The sequence below is a fragment of the Nelusetta ayraudi genome, unplaced genomic scaffold (assembly GCF_046127955.1).
Source record: "Nelusetta ayraudi isolate G7.1 ecotype Tasmania unplaced genomic scaffold, CSIRO-AGI_Nayr_v1 ptg000011l, whole genome shotgun sequence".
Taxonomy (NCBI): Eukaryota; Metazoa; Chordata; class Actinopteri; order Tetraodontiformes; family Monacanthidae; genus Nelusetta; species Nelusetta ayraudi.
In genome coordinates, this window is record NW_027466061.1 from 25,753,150 (window position 1) to 25,770,293 (window position 17,144).

The window sequence follows — 17,144 nt, forward strand, 5'->3', positions numbered from 1 at the left end:
GGTCGCTCCATTACTTCCGCAACAGCGCTTTCAAAATAAAATAACACAGTGGCCACACGCAGCGCTGCGTTATAGTGCCCCTCGAAAACTCCGAGAACATCCACAATTCTTCAGTCTCGTGCCCAGGTTCGTTGTGGAAGCGCATCTAGTTCACCGAAACTTGACAGTTTCATTATCTTTAAACGTTGCCTTTGAACTCAGAATTCTGCCCAATCACGTGTCTATGCGACCAGGTGACGGCACACGGCAGCGATACTGGAGTTGCCTGCGGCCAGTGAAGGCAGCACCAGATCTGTTTCCGTGGCAACGTCTGAAAACAGAAGAAGATGGTTCGCAGTAAGTTCACAGAAAGTAAAATAACAAAACAACGCGGTTTACCTGTGGAATAAGCGAATTTCGGCTGTCAGGATGATGTTGTTAGTTTTGATCGACAGATTCGCGTGTGTTGTGGTGTTGCTAAGGAAAGCTAAGCATGGTGATGTTTGGATTGATAATCAGGAGTTTCACCAGGTTGGCAAACTGATCAATCTTTGTCACGGAGAAGTAAAATCAACGTGTGTTTTTTGTTTTTTAAATAGCACTTAAAAACATTCCACAGCTGTTTTAACAACACAGTCTTTGGTGGCTCAATTTCAGAAATAACTGGAATGAATAAGTGAGAATTTCTATTGAGTGATTTTTGAATCAGTAGCTCAGATGATTTCTTGCCACCATCCTCATGGCAGCAGCTAAGCTTGCAAACGGAAATGGATATTTTGGAAAGGGGGCCAAAATGTGGGCTTATTGATTTAAGCAAGAGATATTTAAACTAATGTCTAATGCCCGTCATGCCTTTTTCATACTGTTGACGCCTGGATGATCCTTTAAGAAGAACATTTGCCAAACTGGTTTTGAAGCAGCTTCGGGAGGTGGACATTTAACAGAGTAGAAATATTCCAATCAACATGGTTCTCTCTCCTTCTAACACACGTCTGGTCCTGTGCCGCCCACTAGTCACAGAAGAGATGATCCGCAGCCGGGCAGAGCACAACGAGGGCGAGATCTTCTCTTTGGAGGAAGTTTCCCTTCACCAGCAGGACCTTGAGAGGATCGAGCACATTGGCCGCTGGTGCAGGGAGCTGAGGATCCTCTACCTGCAGAGCAACCTCATCCCCAGGATAGGTGAGAACCAGCGGGAGGAACCTGAGGAACCACACCTTCCACTTGGCCTTTAACCAGCAGACATACAACCTTTTCCCCAGCATGGCTCACAGAGCTACAGTCGTGCATAGCTCCGCAGTAGTTGATCAGGACCAGAGCTGGTCCCACTCCACCTTTTCAGCATATCCTAGACCAGGGGTGGGCAAACTTTTTGACTGGTGGGCCACATTGGTTTCTAAAGTTTGACAGAGCGGTGTTTTGGTGACCCACCTGACAGGAAAAAATAATATATTATGGGATATGTAGAAAACATGTGCTTTAAAGTCAATTGAAAAAAAAAAACAGTGTATTTGAAGCCCCACAGTATTTCACTTTTTATTGAAATGACTCTTTAAACCCTGAAAATAGATGACATACAGCTATTTAACTTTTTTTATTAACTATTTTACTTACTATTAATATAATTTCTTCAAGTTCAGCAGGCTGGATTATAAAGCTTAAAGGGCCGCCGCATATGGCCCCCGGGCCGTAGTTTGCCCATGCCTGTACAAGATGTAAACATGGAGCAGAGTCTCCCAGAAAGATGTGCTACTTCTTCAGTTACTTACCATGAGGAGACCTTTGCCTTGTTCTCTTCCTCTGCTGGGTCTGCCCAGCTTCATACTTGCAGTCACACAGAGTCCTAAACACCCTCTGCAGCAGCTCAGTGTGTCTTGTCTCTCTGCAGAGAATGTGGGCCGGCTGAAGAAGCTGGAGTACTTGAACCTGGCCTTGAACAACATTGAGCTCATCGAAAACCTGGAAGGTGAGTGAGTGTGTGCCGTTGGCGTTAGCGGCCGACAGAGCCATTTCTTCACGATGAGCCCGTGATCCGTGGCTCCGCCCACTCTCCCTCTGCAGACTGTGAGAGCCTCCAGAAGTTGGACCTGACGGTGAACTTTGTGGGTCGCCTGAGCAGTGTGGAGAGTCTGAGGCACAACCGCCACTTGGCGGAGCTCTTCCTGGTGGGGAACCCCTGCAGCGAGTTCCAGGGCTACCGGCAGTACGTGGTGGCCTCGCTGCCACAGCTCAAGGTGAGACCGCTGGCTCTGCCCACGGCCTCTGGGCGGGGCACCTCCTCACGCATGGACGTCCTTGCGTTTGTCTGCAGTGTCTGGACGGGACGCAGATCACCCGCTCAGAGAGAATTCAGGCCTCTCAGGGTCTGGAGGAGGTGAGGAGGCACATCCATGAGCAGGAGGAGGAGTATGTGAGGAGGCGGGAAAAGGAGATGGAGGAGTCACAGAGGAAGGAAGGAGAGGAAAAGAGACAGGGCGACGACACAGAGTGAGTGTGAACGACATCACTTCCTGTCAAATGCAAAGAATATTTTTTGTCAGTGGTGGGCCAACAATGCTGGACTAAACTTACTTAGAAAAGTACATTTTCCCGTAATTATGATTATAATCTACATAGTCTGTTCTTTTCACACCATATAATATCCACTTGCTTGCGTTGCTTCCATTGTTGTATATTACGGTAGAGTTTTTGTTCAATCATGTTTCAGGTTCTATGAAATCTGCCTTAAACCAGCAGAACTGACATAGCAGGCTCCTGTTTGCTGTAAGTGAACGGACCTCAGTTAGTTGCGACAGCCAACCAGATCTCGAGTCTGCGATGCCAAGCCCAGCTAACTGGCTTTACGCTGAGCTTCACATATACGCATCCTGTGATTGGATAAACCCTGAGAACCGCAAAGACTTAACTCAACCCGGAGATCCGGGTTGGTTGCCACCACAACGAACCTACGATGTTGGAAGAATATAAAGATTTAGTTCCCAAATCATCTGCAATTTAAAATGTAAATAACTTGCCGCATAGGCACAGCAGCTGCGCCAACATGTTTAATTGTTTAATAACTTAATAGTTCAATAGATTGTCATTAGTTAATAGTCATTATTGTCTTGTTGGTCTCCCATACAAACCGGTGACAATGTGCATTTTATTGGACAGGTTTGGACAAGAGTTGAAGCTCACAGATTGTGGTCTTGGTGGACTTATTAAAACTTTGTTGAGGAATCTCTTAAAATCAAATTGTATTTGTATGTTGTTGTTGTTTTTTTGTTTTTTTTTACAGTATCATTGGCCTTAGTCTTAATTATGAATTGAAATGCTCTGGAAACGAAGCTTTGCCTCACTAGGTCACCTGTATGCAGGTGATGTCATGTGTAAGTGTGATTCTCTTTGGATTCTCGAGCCGTAGTGTCATATTGAGGATATTATGAGGTGACATCACCGATGGCCAAAGCATAGAATTCACAGAATTCACGGCCCGCCACTGATTTTTGTCTATATTGTGTCGTGTATATTATATTGTGTTTTTATCCCTTTCTGTCACTTAAGTTTCATTAGTTTATGGTGATTTGTAAAAAAAATTAGTCAAGATGATTTCCATGCAATGTTTTTGGGATAAACTAGGGATTTTAAGCAGCAGCAGGACAACTGAGACAACTGAGTTTCTTCAACAGGAACTCGGTTGGCTGAAGCATTGGAACTGCAGCCCCCTAGTGGCCAGGAGTCACTGTGTTTTGTGCGTGTTTCTGTTCCCTGTAGTCTGGCGTCGGAGCCAACTATGGAAAACCAGGAGGACGAAATGCAGCGGGAGGAGGCGTTCTGGCACACGCCATGCGCCTTCACGCCAGAGTCACGCGTGGAGGCACATCGCCACATGGAGGAGAAGAGGAAGGCAAAGGAACAGTGAGTGCTGTGGTAGTTTGCCCACGTGAGCTCAAACCAAACTGGACAAGAAAAAAAAGATCACAAACTGCTGTTGACTGAATATTACAACTTTAAAATGAAAATCATTGGTACGATCAACCAGTTACAGTTGGCTACGACTGGCCTCATTTTTGAAAGCAGAAGCTCCGCCAATGTTTCTGTACGGTTAACAATCCAAAGACAGGTAGAGAACAAAGGGGGAAATACTTCACACCTGATGCTGTGCAGGCCAGTAAAATTCATTCTTAAAATTGGCCAAAATGAATGAAAACTATTTGTTTAGATTTCTTTTTCCCCATTTGATGTATTTACATGCTCTCTATTCTAAGGGAGAAAAACAAACTTGCTGATCTGAACTTGCTGACTGACTGATGAATTTCCCCCGTCACTTGCTCAGTTTAGCTGTACTGCACCTGTGCTGCCACTGGAGGTCGCAGTGACATCAGCCACTGTTCCTGCTGTGGCCGCAGGCTGACCTGCGCGTCATCTCTGCCTCTGCACTTTCTATTTAACCTTTCCTAATGACTGTTGATGCTGCAGTGTGCTGAGTCTTCAGCTGCAGTGTGTCGGGTCTGCACTGAGCGCTTGGCCTCGGTGGGAGACATCTGTTTTTCATCCGGGACGTTTGGAAAACTGCATTGCAGCAGCAGCAGCAGCAGAAACAGGAAGATGAGGCCGTCCAGGTGGACCTGTGGGGTTAATGAGGAGGAGTCGGGGAGCTTCACTGCGATGTTGACGTTTGATTGAAAGGCCGGGACTGATGAGTCAGAATCTCACGTGGCCAAACTTTTTGACTGGTGGGCCACACTGGGTTCTAAAATGCGTCAAGAGCCGTAGCCGTAGCAGGAGCAGGGGGATGGAGTCTTTTGGTGACCACGTCATAGGAGAAAAAAATCTATCATAGGATATGCAGAAAACGTAAAACAAAATGTGCTTTAATGTCAATTGAAAATTAACAAAGCAAAGTTACAACATGTGTCTTTGAAGCCCCCCTCAGTATTTAGCCCTTTATTGAAAGAAACAATCATGAATGAAATACAGCTTTTTTTGTGACTGACTTACAATTAACAACATTTCTTCAAGTTCGGCAGGCCGGATTAAAAAGCTTAACTGCTTTTAAATCCGCATTTGCAGTTAAGCATTTGGTCTGCTTGTCCGTAGTTTGGCCACGTCTGTGATAGATGGTGACTCAGACTGTCCTGAACTGGCAGGGAATGAAGCCAACTTCCTTGCTGTTTCTCTCTCTCCACCTTTACTCCTGGACAGAACATTCATCCTTATGGACTTGGAGAACTTCCCCCAGCTGTCAGTTAGATCCAGTCCACTTTTCAACTCCCCTCTCAGGAGCTTTGTGACATTTGCTTATCACAGCGTCTGCTTAGAGGTGTGGTTTGGGTTGACCTGCGTCATTGAAGTCATGTAATCCTGTTGATGAGCCCTCCGACCCCAACACGTGCCCTGAGAGGCGGGGTGGGTCTCCACTGCGCCGCTGGACTGTCGCCGCCAGCCGTCCGAACGCATCGTCCTCAACTCCCTCCAACACAGGAAGCAGCAGAGGAGCTGTCAGCGCTGACGTCTCTGTGGCGACCGCCCGCCTGCCACGCGGCCCTGCCAAGCCTCCAGAGGTTTGACGTGATGGTGCAGAAAGACCTCAGTGTGACACTGCTACACAGAAGCCCACAGTGGCTGGCAAACCTGTCCCATGGCCCTCAGAGACACAGTGGGAGCGGCCACATCCATCCAACCAACATTCAACATCGCTCATCCATCCATCATCCTCCACCCACCCATTAATTTATCTGTCCATCCAACCGACATCTGTCATTCATCCATCCTTCCATCCAACCGACATCCATCCATCCTTCCATCCATCCATTCATCCATCCATCAAACCAACTAACCAACTAACCAACCAACATCCAACATCACTCATCCATCTTTCATCCATCCAACCAACATCCATCTTTCATCCAATATCTATCCAACCAACATTCATCATCCAACATCCACTAGCCATCTATTATCCATCTATCCAACATGCATCCATCCGTCCAACATCTGTCCAACCAACATCTATCATCCATCCACCCATCCATCCAACATCTATTCCACCAACATCCACTGCCATCTATCATCTATCAACCCACCCATCTATCATCCAGCTATCCATCCATCCAACCAACATCCATCATCCATCCATCCAACATCTATCCAACATCATCCATCCACCCATTAATTTATCTGTCCATCCAACCAACATCTGTCATTCATCCATCCTTCCATCCAACCGACATCCATCCATTCATTCATCCATCCATCCAACATCCATCATCCGTCATCCATCTATAATCCATCCATCCAACATCGATCCAACCAACATCCATCATCCTTCCATCCATCCACTCGACGTCCATCCAGCTAGCTTCTATCTGCGAGCTGCGCTCCGGGTCACCTCAGGGTCACTGAGGGCCGGGGGCCTATCCCAGCAGAGTTAGGGTGTTGTAGTCGGGACTCTGTCCACACCCACTGCCACAGTGTCCGGGTAACCTTTAGTGTCGGCGGATTTGTTAATCATCCAGGACATCCTCATCTGGAGAGAAGCCACACCCACACACACTTGGGAGTGGGTGACAACCTTCCGCGAGGCCTTGGTGCAACCACTGCCCCACAGTGTTGCCCTGAAACGAACCTGATAGAATCACTGCGACAGAGAGACAGACGTCCAACAGCATTGGGCCAGGGCTTGGCTGCAATACCCTGATGTCACTAGGGAGGCGCTGTTCACCCAGGAAACTCCAGCAGACAGAAGCTGTGACGGAACGTCCCAGAGTTCATCAGGTTGAAGGCTGTTGGCTCCTACTCCTCCGTCCCTCCTCCTCCACTGGATGATGGACACCTATTGGGTTGTGACAGACGGATGGTTGACCCCTCCCCCTCTCCCCTTCGACCTCATCATCTCCCGTCCTGTGGCTTCAGTAGATTAATGCACATGAAGTGTCACCTGTCACACATGATGGAGCCGCTGCTGCTTGGTGAACTCTGCGTGTTTTCATTCTTCCTGCTGCCTTTCCAGCGTATCACTTCCTTTTGCATCGGCTAATATTCAAATAGCTGCTCTGTAAACTCTGTCTTTTTCAGACCGTTGCAGCTGTTCAACAACCAGATACTCTTTGTGTGTGTGTGTGTGTGTGTGTGTCTGGGTGTAGACACTATCAGTCGTGTCTCCTTTGTGGCCGTCCCTGGATGAGAGCTCGCTCTCTCCTTCACCCCAAAGAGCTCATACATAATTGTCATATCTCTGTCGTCCATCACTCCACCACACACACACACACACACACACACACACACACACACACACTCACACAAACACATGTATGCACTCAACTTGTGTCTTTTGGTTGCAGGCGGAGGGAGAAGAAACCAAAGGCCACCAGGACGCTGATCACAGCTGATGGACGCGTGCTGAACGTCAACGAGCCAAAGTTCAGTGAACCAGCGAAATTCAATTCAGTATTCATTTTATTCCAGACTTGCGCTCCTCGCATTCGTCAATGTTTTATTGTTGTTTCACACATTTTGGTCCAGTTTCAAACTCGACCACATGGAGGGCTGAAGAACTCAGAAAAAAACACCTTGACGCTCATCAGTAGTTGTGGGTTGTAAGATAGGGGTGACAGTGAGGTCGCAGGTATTCGCAGGAGGTCAGGAGACCTTCTCCCCCTTCGTTCCCTCCCCCTGGGGATGGGTTAGAAGAGGGCATGAAGACCAGGAAGTGTGGATCAGCTGTTTCTCCACATCTTCACCCACAGGCTGAACTTCTCTCTGTCGGAGGACGAAGATGAAAACACGCTGGTGTTGGACCTCGCCGTCTACAGGTGGGACTGCCGGCCCAACACCAGCTTCTGTTCTTTCTGTCAGTCCGTTAAAGTGTTGACTCCGCCCACCCCGCAGACACCTGGACACCTCCCTGATAGACGTGGACGTTCAGCCGACGTACGCCAGAATCAGCGTCAAAGGGAAGGTGCGTGCTCTCTTCCTGCTCCCACTGGCAGTTCACTGGCTCCCACCAGGCTCACACAACTTCCACCGATGTCGAGATGAAAGATGTCTGCCGGCGACCTGCAGGACGTTTCACGAGGTCAAATTTCCGTCTTTGGAATCGGATTCCAACACATGACGAACAGCTACAGGGTTACGGTCCCTGCCAGCGCTGTGAGCGTGTTTATGGGTGCGTGTTTTATGGCAGGGGTCGGCCTGATTAGACGGCTGCAGTGATTTAATACCCCGACTCTAAATTCCTGCTGAATATGAAGCGGTTCAGGGCGGCGGGGGGATCAGAGTGAAGGTGTTTATCATGTCAGCTGCAACACTCTGTCAGAACAGAAGCAAAGGAAGGTGTGTGTGTGTGTGTGTGTGTGTGTGTGTGTGTGTGTGTGTGTGTGTGTGTGTGTGTGTGTGTGGCTGGCTCTGCTTCTGGTCTCTTCCTAAATGAAGGATTAAAGTCGTTCCGCTCACTAATTAAACTTGTGAATGACTCCCTGCAGATCTTTCAGCTGCTGCTTCCTGCCGAAGTGAAGCCCGACAGCTCGACGGCTCAGAGGTCCCAAACCAACGGGCACCTGCTCCTCACTATGCCCCGGGTAGGTGCACCGCCGTCCCCACCAAGCCCCCCCGGATCCATTATGGCGGCCCATTCATTTCAATGTAGTTGCTCACCCAGCGCACACGCCCAAGAAGTTTTTGACTTCACACCATGCCGCTGTGACTCCCACGATAAATCAGGCCGCATCGGCCAATCAGAACGATCCGAGACACAGCAGCGCGTACAACGCCGCGACGTCACGCTGGGAATAAACTCTTCTGGGGATTTTCTGGCCTTCATATATTTTTGGGGAAACACTGAAAAATCATGACTGCCATAAAAGACTTACTCTGAACCGCGTTTCAGGTCACAGTCGTTTCGTCAGCTGGTTTAAAGGCCTTTATTTTTGTGTTGCAATCTATAGGGCAGGTCGGCGGGAACCTTTTTGGCTAAGAGAGCCAAAAAAATCAAATATTTAAAAAAAATATTTTCGTGAGAGCCATACAATATATATATATTTTTTTAATTAGTAACTCTTAATACAACTAAATACAGAGATCTCGCCAAACAGGAGTCTGAAGGAAGCGCCGGGGCCGTTTCCACATCGAACCTCCGCGCCTCTCCTCTCCTCTCCCTTTTCCACTGTGTCTTTGTCTGCCGTGCGTGGGGGCAACCATCCTGGCATCAAAATGTTGCGCTGTATAAATCAGCTCTCTTACTTTCTGATTAAACAGCAGGACGTTCTGCTTCACCTCACAATGTAGGCTGCCTCATTTAATTCAATGGAAATAGAGGTGCCGAACCCTCCCATATACTGAAGCACAGATGTGATAGGCTCCAGCAGCGCAACCCTGAACATTTGCGGTAAAAAAAAAAATTATTGTAGCCTATAAAATGCACAAGAATTTTTTGGGAAGATTATTTTGAACACTGTGATTTTTGTAATGTTTTGTAATGTTTTACTTGAAAATCAGCAGAATTATTCATTACTTGTGTTAAGGGGAGGTCAGCTAAGATTTTTCTGTGAGCCAGATGCCGTCATCAAAAGAGCCACATCTGGCTCGCGAGCCAGATAGGTTCCCGATCCCTGCTATAGGGGCAAATGCTTTTTGGCCCAATGGGATTTTGTTGCTGCAGTGCCTCTAGTGGCTACTGGGTAAAATTGGCAAAAAATATTGCCAGTTCGGCATCCACCAACCTGCCCTTATAGTCTTTTCCCTCTGGTGCCCTCTAGGGGCTGCTGACACCTCTCAGTATTTTATTCAACGGTTAACTCGTCACAAACAACCTTCACTTGACTGTGATGCACAGTTTGACGTTTTTTTGCTGCAACTCTGCAGAGGAGGAAAACTTCACTCCGCTCGTTAAACTCAGGGAGGGCCAATCAGCAGCTGGCGCCGTCGTCCCTCTGGCTCCATAAAGGAAGAGGGTGGGCCGCTGCTGTTAACGCGCATCTGCTGCCTGTTCGGGCTGTGACATGCTCGTCTCTTTGGTGTGTCTCGTCAGGCTGAAGGTGAAGTCAAAGGGAGCGGCGGCTTCCCGTGCCCGCCCACAGCCAGAGGAGGCAGAGCCCGCCGCAGCAGCTCGCCGCAGGAGGACAAACGGTAAAGTTGTCATTCCTTCCGCAGCAGAGCGCTGGGAGTCTGAACAAAGATGTCCTTGCTTCTGCTGCGTCACGCAACACAACTGATCACAAAGCGTCAGGAGAGAGAAAACATCCGCGTGTGCAGGGGTCAGTCTGGATCAGGTGCATTGCATTATGGGTTACCAGTTGAGATTCTCAGCAGTGAGTGTGGAGCCCACACTGGAGAGCCCCTGTCAGAGCTTCAGCACCATCAGTTTCCTCCTGCAGCAACACATTAGAAACACCTTGATCCTCCCAGGAGCCCAGGAACCACTTCCCCAGACCTTCGCTGTGTCCCAAATCACCAACGTGTTTCCTCTTCCCTATATGCGTGGTTCTATGTAGCCAACTATATAATTGTTCTCAGACGTGATAGATAGATCTATAAATTAATTTACACATATAAAGCACAAACTATACTAAGCTTCTTCTCACGCTAAAAAACAACAACACTGCTCTTCTCACCTTTTCTACCTTTGGGTCAGCGTGAGTGCAATGCATGATGGGATATATTACCAGGTTAGTGACCATCGGTTGTGCGCTACTTTTGGCGACGCATTGTGGAATACAATGAGTGGACGACATCGTGAATACCGATGTTCACTGAGGATTCCGACACCACTACATAGTGATACAGTGAGTAGGGGCCGATTTCACACACAGCCCAGGAACCACCTCCTCAGACCAGAACCCTCCTCCTCCTCCTTTGTCAGAGGACCAGAAGGATCATCAGTGGCCGTTGTTTCTCCTCCAATGATCAGCACCGTGCTACTACTGCTGCTGCCGCCTGCAGGGGGCGCTCCTCCCCTTTCCACCGTCACTCAGTGTGATTTGCTCCTTCCGCGATGACGCGAATGTCCTCGGCGTGACGCCGTTGCCGTCCTGCCCCGGGTCCTCTGGGAGTCGGCGTCCAGGTGAACTCTGCTTGACCGTGTGGATGCAGCCCGGGGAGGAGCCGCCCGCGCGCCCGCCCCCGCTCCGACCTTCATCCGGCCCATCGACCACTTTAAACGCTGCCAGGCGTCTGAGTGAACCCCGTCAGGGTGACGGGATTCACCGGGACATGATTAGCAGCGACCTCTGATCCCGAGTCCGCCTACGCCGTCTTCATTCTGGAGCCCGTGGGGCCGCGACATGGAGAAGCAAATATTATCAGAGGGCTGAGCCACTTCCCGCGTGGCACTGTGGGGGTCAAAGGTCACGGTCAGTACTTACCCAAGGACCCGCGGGCGAGGAGGAGAAGAACCGGGGTGTTTACATCGCCAGATGAGCTCTGAAACCTCGGGCCTGAGTTCCTCTGATCCCTCTGATGACAGGAAACAGGAAGTGAACAGCGTCGGCGTCCGTCGTCTGATCTCTGCTGTGATTGGCTGTGGAGACGCAGTGAAAAACCACCAGGAGGTCCAGACTGATCTGGGTTCAGAGACTCAGAACGTCATGTGTCCCCGCCCTAACGCACTCACACGCACGCACGCACACACACACACACACATGCACGCACGCACTAATGACCTCATCAATATTCCACCTCTCTCTCACCTCATTACACTGTGATGGCGCTGTGATGGCGCCCGAGGCCCCGCCCCTCCCTTGGCGGGCTGCAGACATCATTACCTGGGAGATATAATAACCCCCCCCACCCCCGCCCCGCCCTCCCTTGCCTTCGGTGGGCCATTACAGGAACCATGTTGGACCCCACCCCCGCCCCAACAGCTAATGACTTCATCCATCTCTGGCAAAGAAGTGCTGACCTGCAGCTTCGGTGGGCTTGTGGAGGCCACGCCCACCAGCCGCCGTTAATCCCACTCCCAGGTTTAATTAATAGGCCATCGCTCACTGAGCTCCTTAATAAAACTGAATATATTTGGATGTTAATAAACCATCAGGCATAAACCACCTTTGCTGTTTAACTGCCTGCACAACTTCACATTAATAAAATCTCATCCCGCAACACCTGGAGATGGTTGCAGATGTTCTGGAGCGACACCTAGTGGCGCTTCGTGACAAATAGGACATTTATTCAATAGTCATCCATAGTTACCATCCATCCATCCATTTTCAATACCCGCTTCCTCCTGCACTCAGGGTTGCGGGGGTCTGCTGGAGTCTCTCCCAGCTGTCATAGGGCGAAGGCAGGATGACACCCTGGACAAGTTGCCACATTGAGACAAGCAACCATTCACATTCACACACCTAGGAGAGTTGTCGACCCTCCTAAACCTGACCTGAGTGGGACTGACCAATCACAGCACAGCTTCCACCTGTTAACCTTTAAAATCAGCCACCGTTCTGATTTTAAAGGTCCCATATTCTGCCCAACATCTTCCACCAGTCTTTCCTTTCTGGAATGATGTCATTAAGGGTACCTCTCCTAGGCTGGTGACCACAACCCCAGGCTGGCGCTGGCTCCGCCTTTTAAGACCGCCCTGTTTTGGTCCCCTCCCAAAGATGTGGAAGGCCCAAAAAATGCCTCAGTTTCAGCAGGAGGCTGTGAACAGAGGGCTAAATATGGGTCAATATCACTATAAGGTGCCTTTGAGACTTCCAAATCTCCCCCCAACAAAGCAGAGATTTTCCATTTAACTTCACATTTATTGTATTAAGTAGATGTTATGCTGTTAGAAATGCATGTTGGTCAAGCTCCCACACTTTTTTATAAATGAACTGCAAGCAGACAATGTACATGCAAACCGCAAAATATGTCAAACCTGTCATGGACAATTTCAAAGTAGAATAAATACATTAAAATTACATAGTGATTATAAAATGTGTATTTTCAGAAAGCTATTTAGTCATTTTCTCAACACTATGTTTTAGTTAATGGGAAAAGTATTTGGATAGGTGTGAAATTCTGGCAAAAATCAGCGAGAATCTCTTCTAAATAAAATCTAACAACAAATATATCTGGTCAAACTTTCCAACAATACTATTTGGCCCTAACTTGTTTATAAAGGAATCACACAAAGAGTTTGCTAACTTATGAAAATATATTATATATATTTTTTTGAACATGAAAATAACAGAGTGGACAGTAACATGACAGGGTGGACCTTTGGAACTCATACCTTGAAAAAGACAATTCAACCTATTCCTGTAAACACCTTAATTGGGAGTCTGTATAGCATGTACTGTTACAAAATGTCTGTAATAGCTGTTGAAATATGTGTAACATTGTCAGCACGTGGCCTAAACTATGCAAATGTCCTTCCTGTTATGAACCATGTCCACCCTGTCATGGAAGGATTGCTGACAGGGTGGACAATGACAGGGTGGACATTTTTGACTAATATTAGCATTTAATGAGCACACGTGGACCTTACAGCTATCTAAATGATCCAGTTAGCGAGAGGACTGTGTGCTGTTTAACACATATATTTTGAATTTCTGAAAAAGTTTTTATGTTAATTGATATTTCACCATGACAGGGTGGACATGTTAAGCTTGACAACATCAAACTACACATCAAAAATGATGAAAATTACAAAAAATAAGAGTAAATATTTACTCTGCAACTAGCCACTGTTTCAGTCTCCATTGAAGAAAGGCAAAATGCTGCTTGTGATGTCACTGAAAACATCATTAGGTTTCGTAAAGGGGCAGTTAGCCCAAAATGACAGGGTGGACAGCAATTTCAGGGACACATGCAAAATGTTCAATATTATTATGAAAATAGAATATACATAATAAAAATGACTTGTTTTTATCAAATAACTTGTTGTGACAGTAAGATAATGTAAAAAAAACCAAATTGATTTAGTATAATTCAACCACTTATGACACACACTGAAGTTAGCAACAGCGTGTGGGACATGCCAAAATTATGTACATCCAAAAGAAAAAAATGGTAAAAAATTAAGTAAACACATTTCAAGAGACATATTATTGTACTGATATGTGTGCAAACCTTTGGTCACTTATAGTAAGACTTCAGAGTTTAATTATTCTGCTGCATTTTCATGATGACTGAGTTATTCTGATTGGGACACCAAAGGCACTTTATAATGATATTGACCCATATGCAGCTTCCTACTGGTTTGTTACTGGTGTGAAGCTGCTCCACTGGAGGCCAGGATGGAGAGTGAAGTGTTGGTCAGACGTCAGGTACTGCGGGAGCCGCGACCTCAACGAAGGACCTCCCACCGTCATCCTGCAGGTGTTTGGGAAATGGAACATCTGGCCAGGTTGTGGTTGCAGCAGAACTTAAATCAGGTGTCCTGCCAGTCAGCCAGTCAGTCAGTCAGCCAGTCAGTCAGTCCTGCTCTTTGCTCATTTTATCCCTGCTCTATTACCTTCCACCTGTTCTCTCTGCATCGTGCTGCAGCGGCCGTTAAAACAGCGTCACGGCTAAAAATAGACACCGGCTCTCTCGTCTCTATCAGCGGTAAAATGATGTGATTTAGCCTCCTGGTTCTTCCTGTGTGTCCAAGCTGCAGCAGGATGGAGCAGAATGGCAACGCAGGTGTTTACACACACACACACACACACACACACACACACACACACACACACACACACACACACACACTGTAGACTCAACATCTTCGCACAGCTTTATTACCTTCTCAATAAACAGGTGGCTGGAAGTTGTTTATGATGAACTGCCTCCGCCTCCTGCGGCTCTTCACTGTCGTCGCTCTGTTAAAGTCTAATTGTGTGTGTGTGTGTGTGTGTGTGTGTGTGCGCGCGCGTTTGCGAGCTGGAAAATCAGCACATTTTGTTAACACCTGGCCTCACGTGTGGAACGCTACCTGCACCTCGTTAGCGCGCCAGCAGTAGGCCTCAGCACTTCCTCTCGCTGCTTCTCTCGCTCTCGATGCTGCAGTGACGCAGTAGATTTTCCGTTGCGTCAGATTTTATCGCTGATTGTTTTCTGTCGACCCCGTCTGGCCGAGGCAACTGCTAAACTGGCCGGCTGATAGCCACTCTCAAGTCATTCGCAGCAGCCATCACCCAGTATTCACAGACATGAGTCTGCTAGCAGCAACGGTCAGTTAGCGCCGCTAGCTAGGTGGCTGTCACTTGTTAGGAGCCTTGTTGACCATTCTTTTTTCTTTCTAATGAGACCGTTGTCGCTCCCTCTGAAACACACACACACACACACACACACACACACACACACACACATACACACACACACACATGCTTGCGCGGTGATTTCGGTGTCGGCTGCTCTGTGGTTAAGACGTTCTGAATTGATTAATTGGTGAATTGAATGTCTTCATTGTTGCGGGTGAGAATGATGCCTTTTGAGCAAATCAATTTGGCTTAATGGGAAAATATTGTAAGCGGGACGGAGCAGCGTCCCAGCGGAGGAGCGCTAATGGGTGTTTCCTTTCTCAGAGACAGGATCTGGATCTCGGTCTGGTTTAAGGAGCTGATTCCTCTTCAGCCCGTCGGTGGACTTGAAGACAGTCCTGATGAAAAATGACGCATATTTGCCCATTTTAATTTGACAACATCACGGGAGTGGGGGGGGGGCAGCCAGGTTCAGCGGCGACACGGTTCGCCGGCTTCAAAGTATCATTCTTATGACGCGGCCGCCAATAAAGTGTGTCTGGGTGGAGAAGAGCAGGAAAAAATGGATTTAAATCTCAGAGCTGAAGGAGCTCCTGGCACAGGAAGTGAACAGAGGAGCAGGTCGCAGCAGGAGGAGGTCGGACGGTCGCTCATTGAAGTGAATAATTTACATCCTGCGGCGATATTAGATGCCGCGTGTGACACGCGGCCGTCCGTCAGAGGTCCCGCTGCTCCAGACCGGCCGGCCCAGCAGAGGGACGTCAGCGCTGAGCAAATTTACTGTGTGCAGCAGCAGCTTTTTTTTAATTTTTTTTACTGAGATTGAAATCTGTTGTTACCCGCAGGAAGCTCCCCGAGAGGCTGGAGGTGGACCCCAGTTCACGCAACGCCGTCGACCTCTCCAACATCGTCCAGCGCCCCGGGGTCAAGGCGGGGCCTCTGGAAGCGGCGGCCCCACCCACCTACACCGTCACTGCCCGCCGCCGCCACCGCCTGTCTGAGGACTTTGTGGATGACCCCGACGTCCCGCCTCTGATCTGATGTGCTGAAGGTCGGCTCAGAAGGTCGCCAGCCGGTTAGCGTAAGCGTTAGCAGGAGTGTGGGAGAACGCCTCAGAACTCACAGTGACAACATCAAACTGGACCTGAACCTGTTGGATGAGCCCACGGGGCCATATGCGGCCCGTTAAGCTTTTTAATCCATCCAGCCGAACTTGACGAAACGATATTAACAGTATGCAAGTAATAAAATAGCTGTATTTCATGAATTCTTTTCAGTTTTTTAAGAGTCATTTCAATAAAGAGCTTAATACTGTCAGACATTTGTTGGAACTTTGCTTTTGTTAGTTTTCCTTTGACATTGAAGCACATGTTCCCTACATCCATCCATCCATCCATCCATCCATTTTCAATACCTGCTCCTTCCTGCACTCAGGGTCATGGTGGTCTGCAGGGGCCTCTCCCAGCTGTTATAGGGCGACGGCAGGGTGACACCCTGGACAAGTCGCCAGTTCATCACAAGGCCTCAGAGAGACAAACAACAATTCGCACTCACACACCTACGGACAATTTAGAGTTTCCAATTAGCACTTGCACTGCCATATTTCTAAGGAAGCCCAGTGTGGACAATCCAGCCGCCTGACAGTGTGTTTCGTAATTAGGGTGACTTCGCGTCCTCAAATAAACCAACAAAGAAGGTGGACCAGGTATCCAGACTGCCATAGCTCGCTGGCAACCTCAGGAGGGGGAAGGGAGAGTGAAAGACGCTGCAATCTGAAATGTAACCACTTGATGTCGCTCTCTCTTCTTCAGAATCTCCAAATATTACACGCTGAACCTTTAAAACAGGATGAAAGGTCGACGAGCGACTCTGAAGAATCAGGACTGATGGAGGTTCTGGAGGAAATCAGCGGCTCCAACCAGCTGCTGCAGGAGCTGCTGCACCTCCTCCTGGCGTAGCGATACACCTGGAAGCTACGCCTCGAAGCTGGTCCCTCGTGTCGCCTCTGCCGGGGTTTCCTCTGAA

At 48.3% G+C, this 17,144-nt stretch overlaps 1 protein-coding gene across 3 annotated transcripts; it reads left to right on the forward strand.

Moving 5' to 3' along the window:
* Window positions 1-2: 2 nt before the first annotated feature.
* Window positions 3-16,436, forward strand: dnaaf11 (dynein axonemal assembly factor 11). 3 transcript variants are annotated; one of them, XM_076022233.1, is made up of 12 exons: window positions 3-336; window positions 994-1,161; window positions 1,868-1,945; window positions 2,041-2,213; window positions 2,291-2,466; window positions 3,733-3,876; window positions 7,302-7,379; window positions 7,707-7,772; window positions 7,849-7,918; window positions 8,442-8,537; window positions 9,986-10,083; window positions 15,965-16,436. In XM_076022233.1, the coding sequence occupies exons 1-12, from the start codon at window positions 327-329 to the stop codon at window positions 16,158-16,160; spliced, it is 1,353 nt and encodes a 450-aa protein (XP_075878348.1). In that variant the 5' UTR covers window positions 3-326; the 3' UTR covers window positions 16,161-16,436. The 3 variants fall into 3 exon arrangements, with proteins under 3 accessions (XP_075878348.1, XP_075878349.1, XP_075878350.1); XM_076022234.1 differs by having other exon boundaries at window positions 15,969-16,436; XM_076022235.1 differs by lacking the exon at window positions 3-336 and adding an exon at window positions 526-543.
* The last annotated feature ends 708 nt before the right edge of the window (window positions 16,437-17,144 follow it).

Bases quoted from the DNA above. Each gene is read 5' to 3' on its own strand.
- dnaaf11 (XM_076022233.1), top strand. The intron at 1,946-2,040 runs GTGAGTGAGTGT...CTCCCTCTGCAG, and splicing joins GCTCATCGAAAACCTGGAAG to ACTGTGAGAGCCTCCAGAAG. The intron at 7,773-7,848 runs GTGGGACTGCCG...CCCACCCCGCAG, and splicing joins TTGGACCTCGCCGTCTACAG to ACACCTGGACACCTCCCTGA.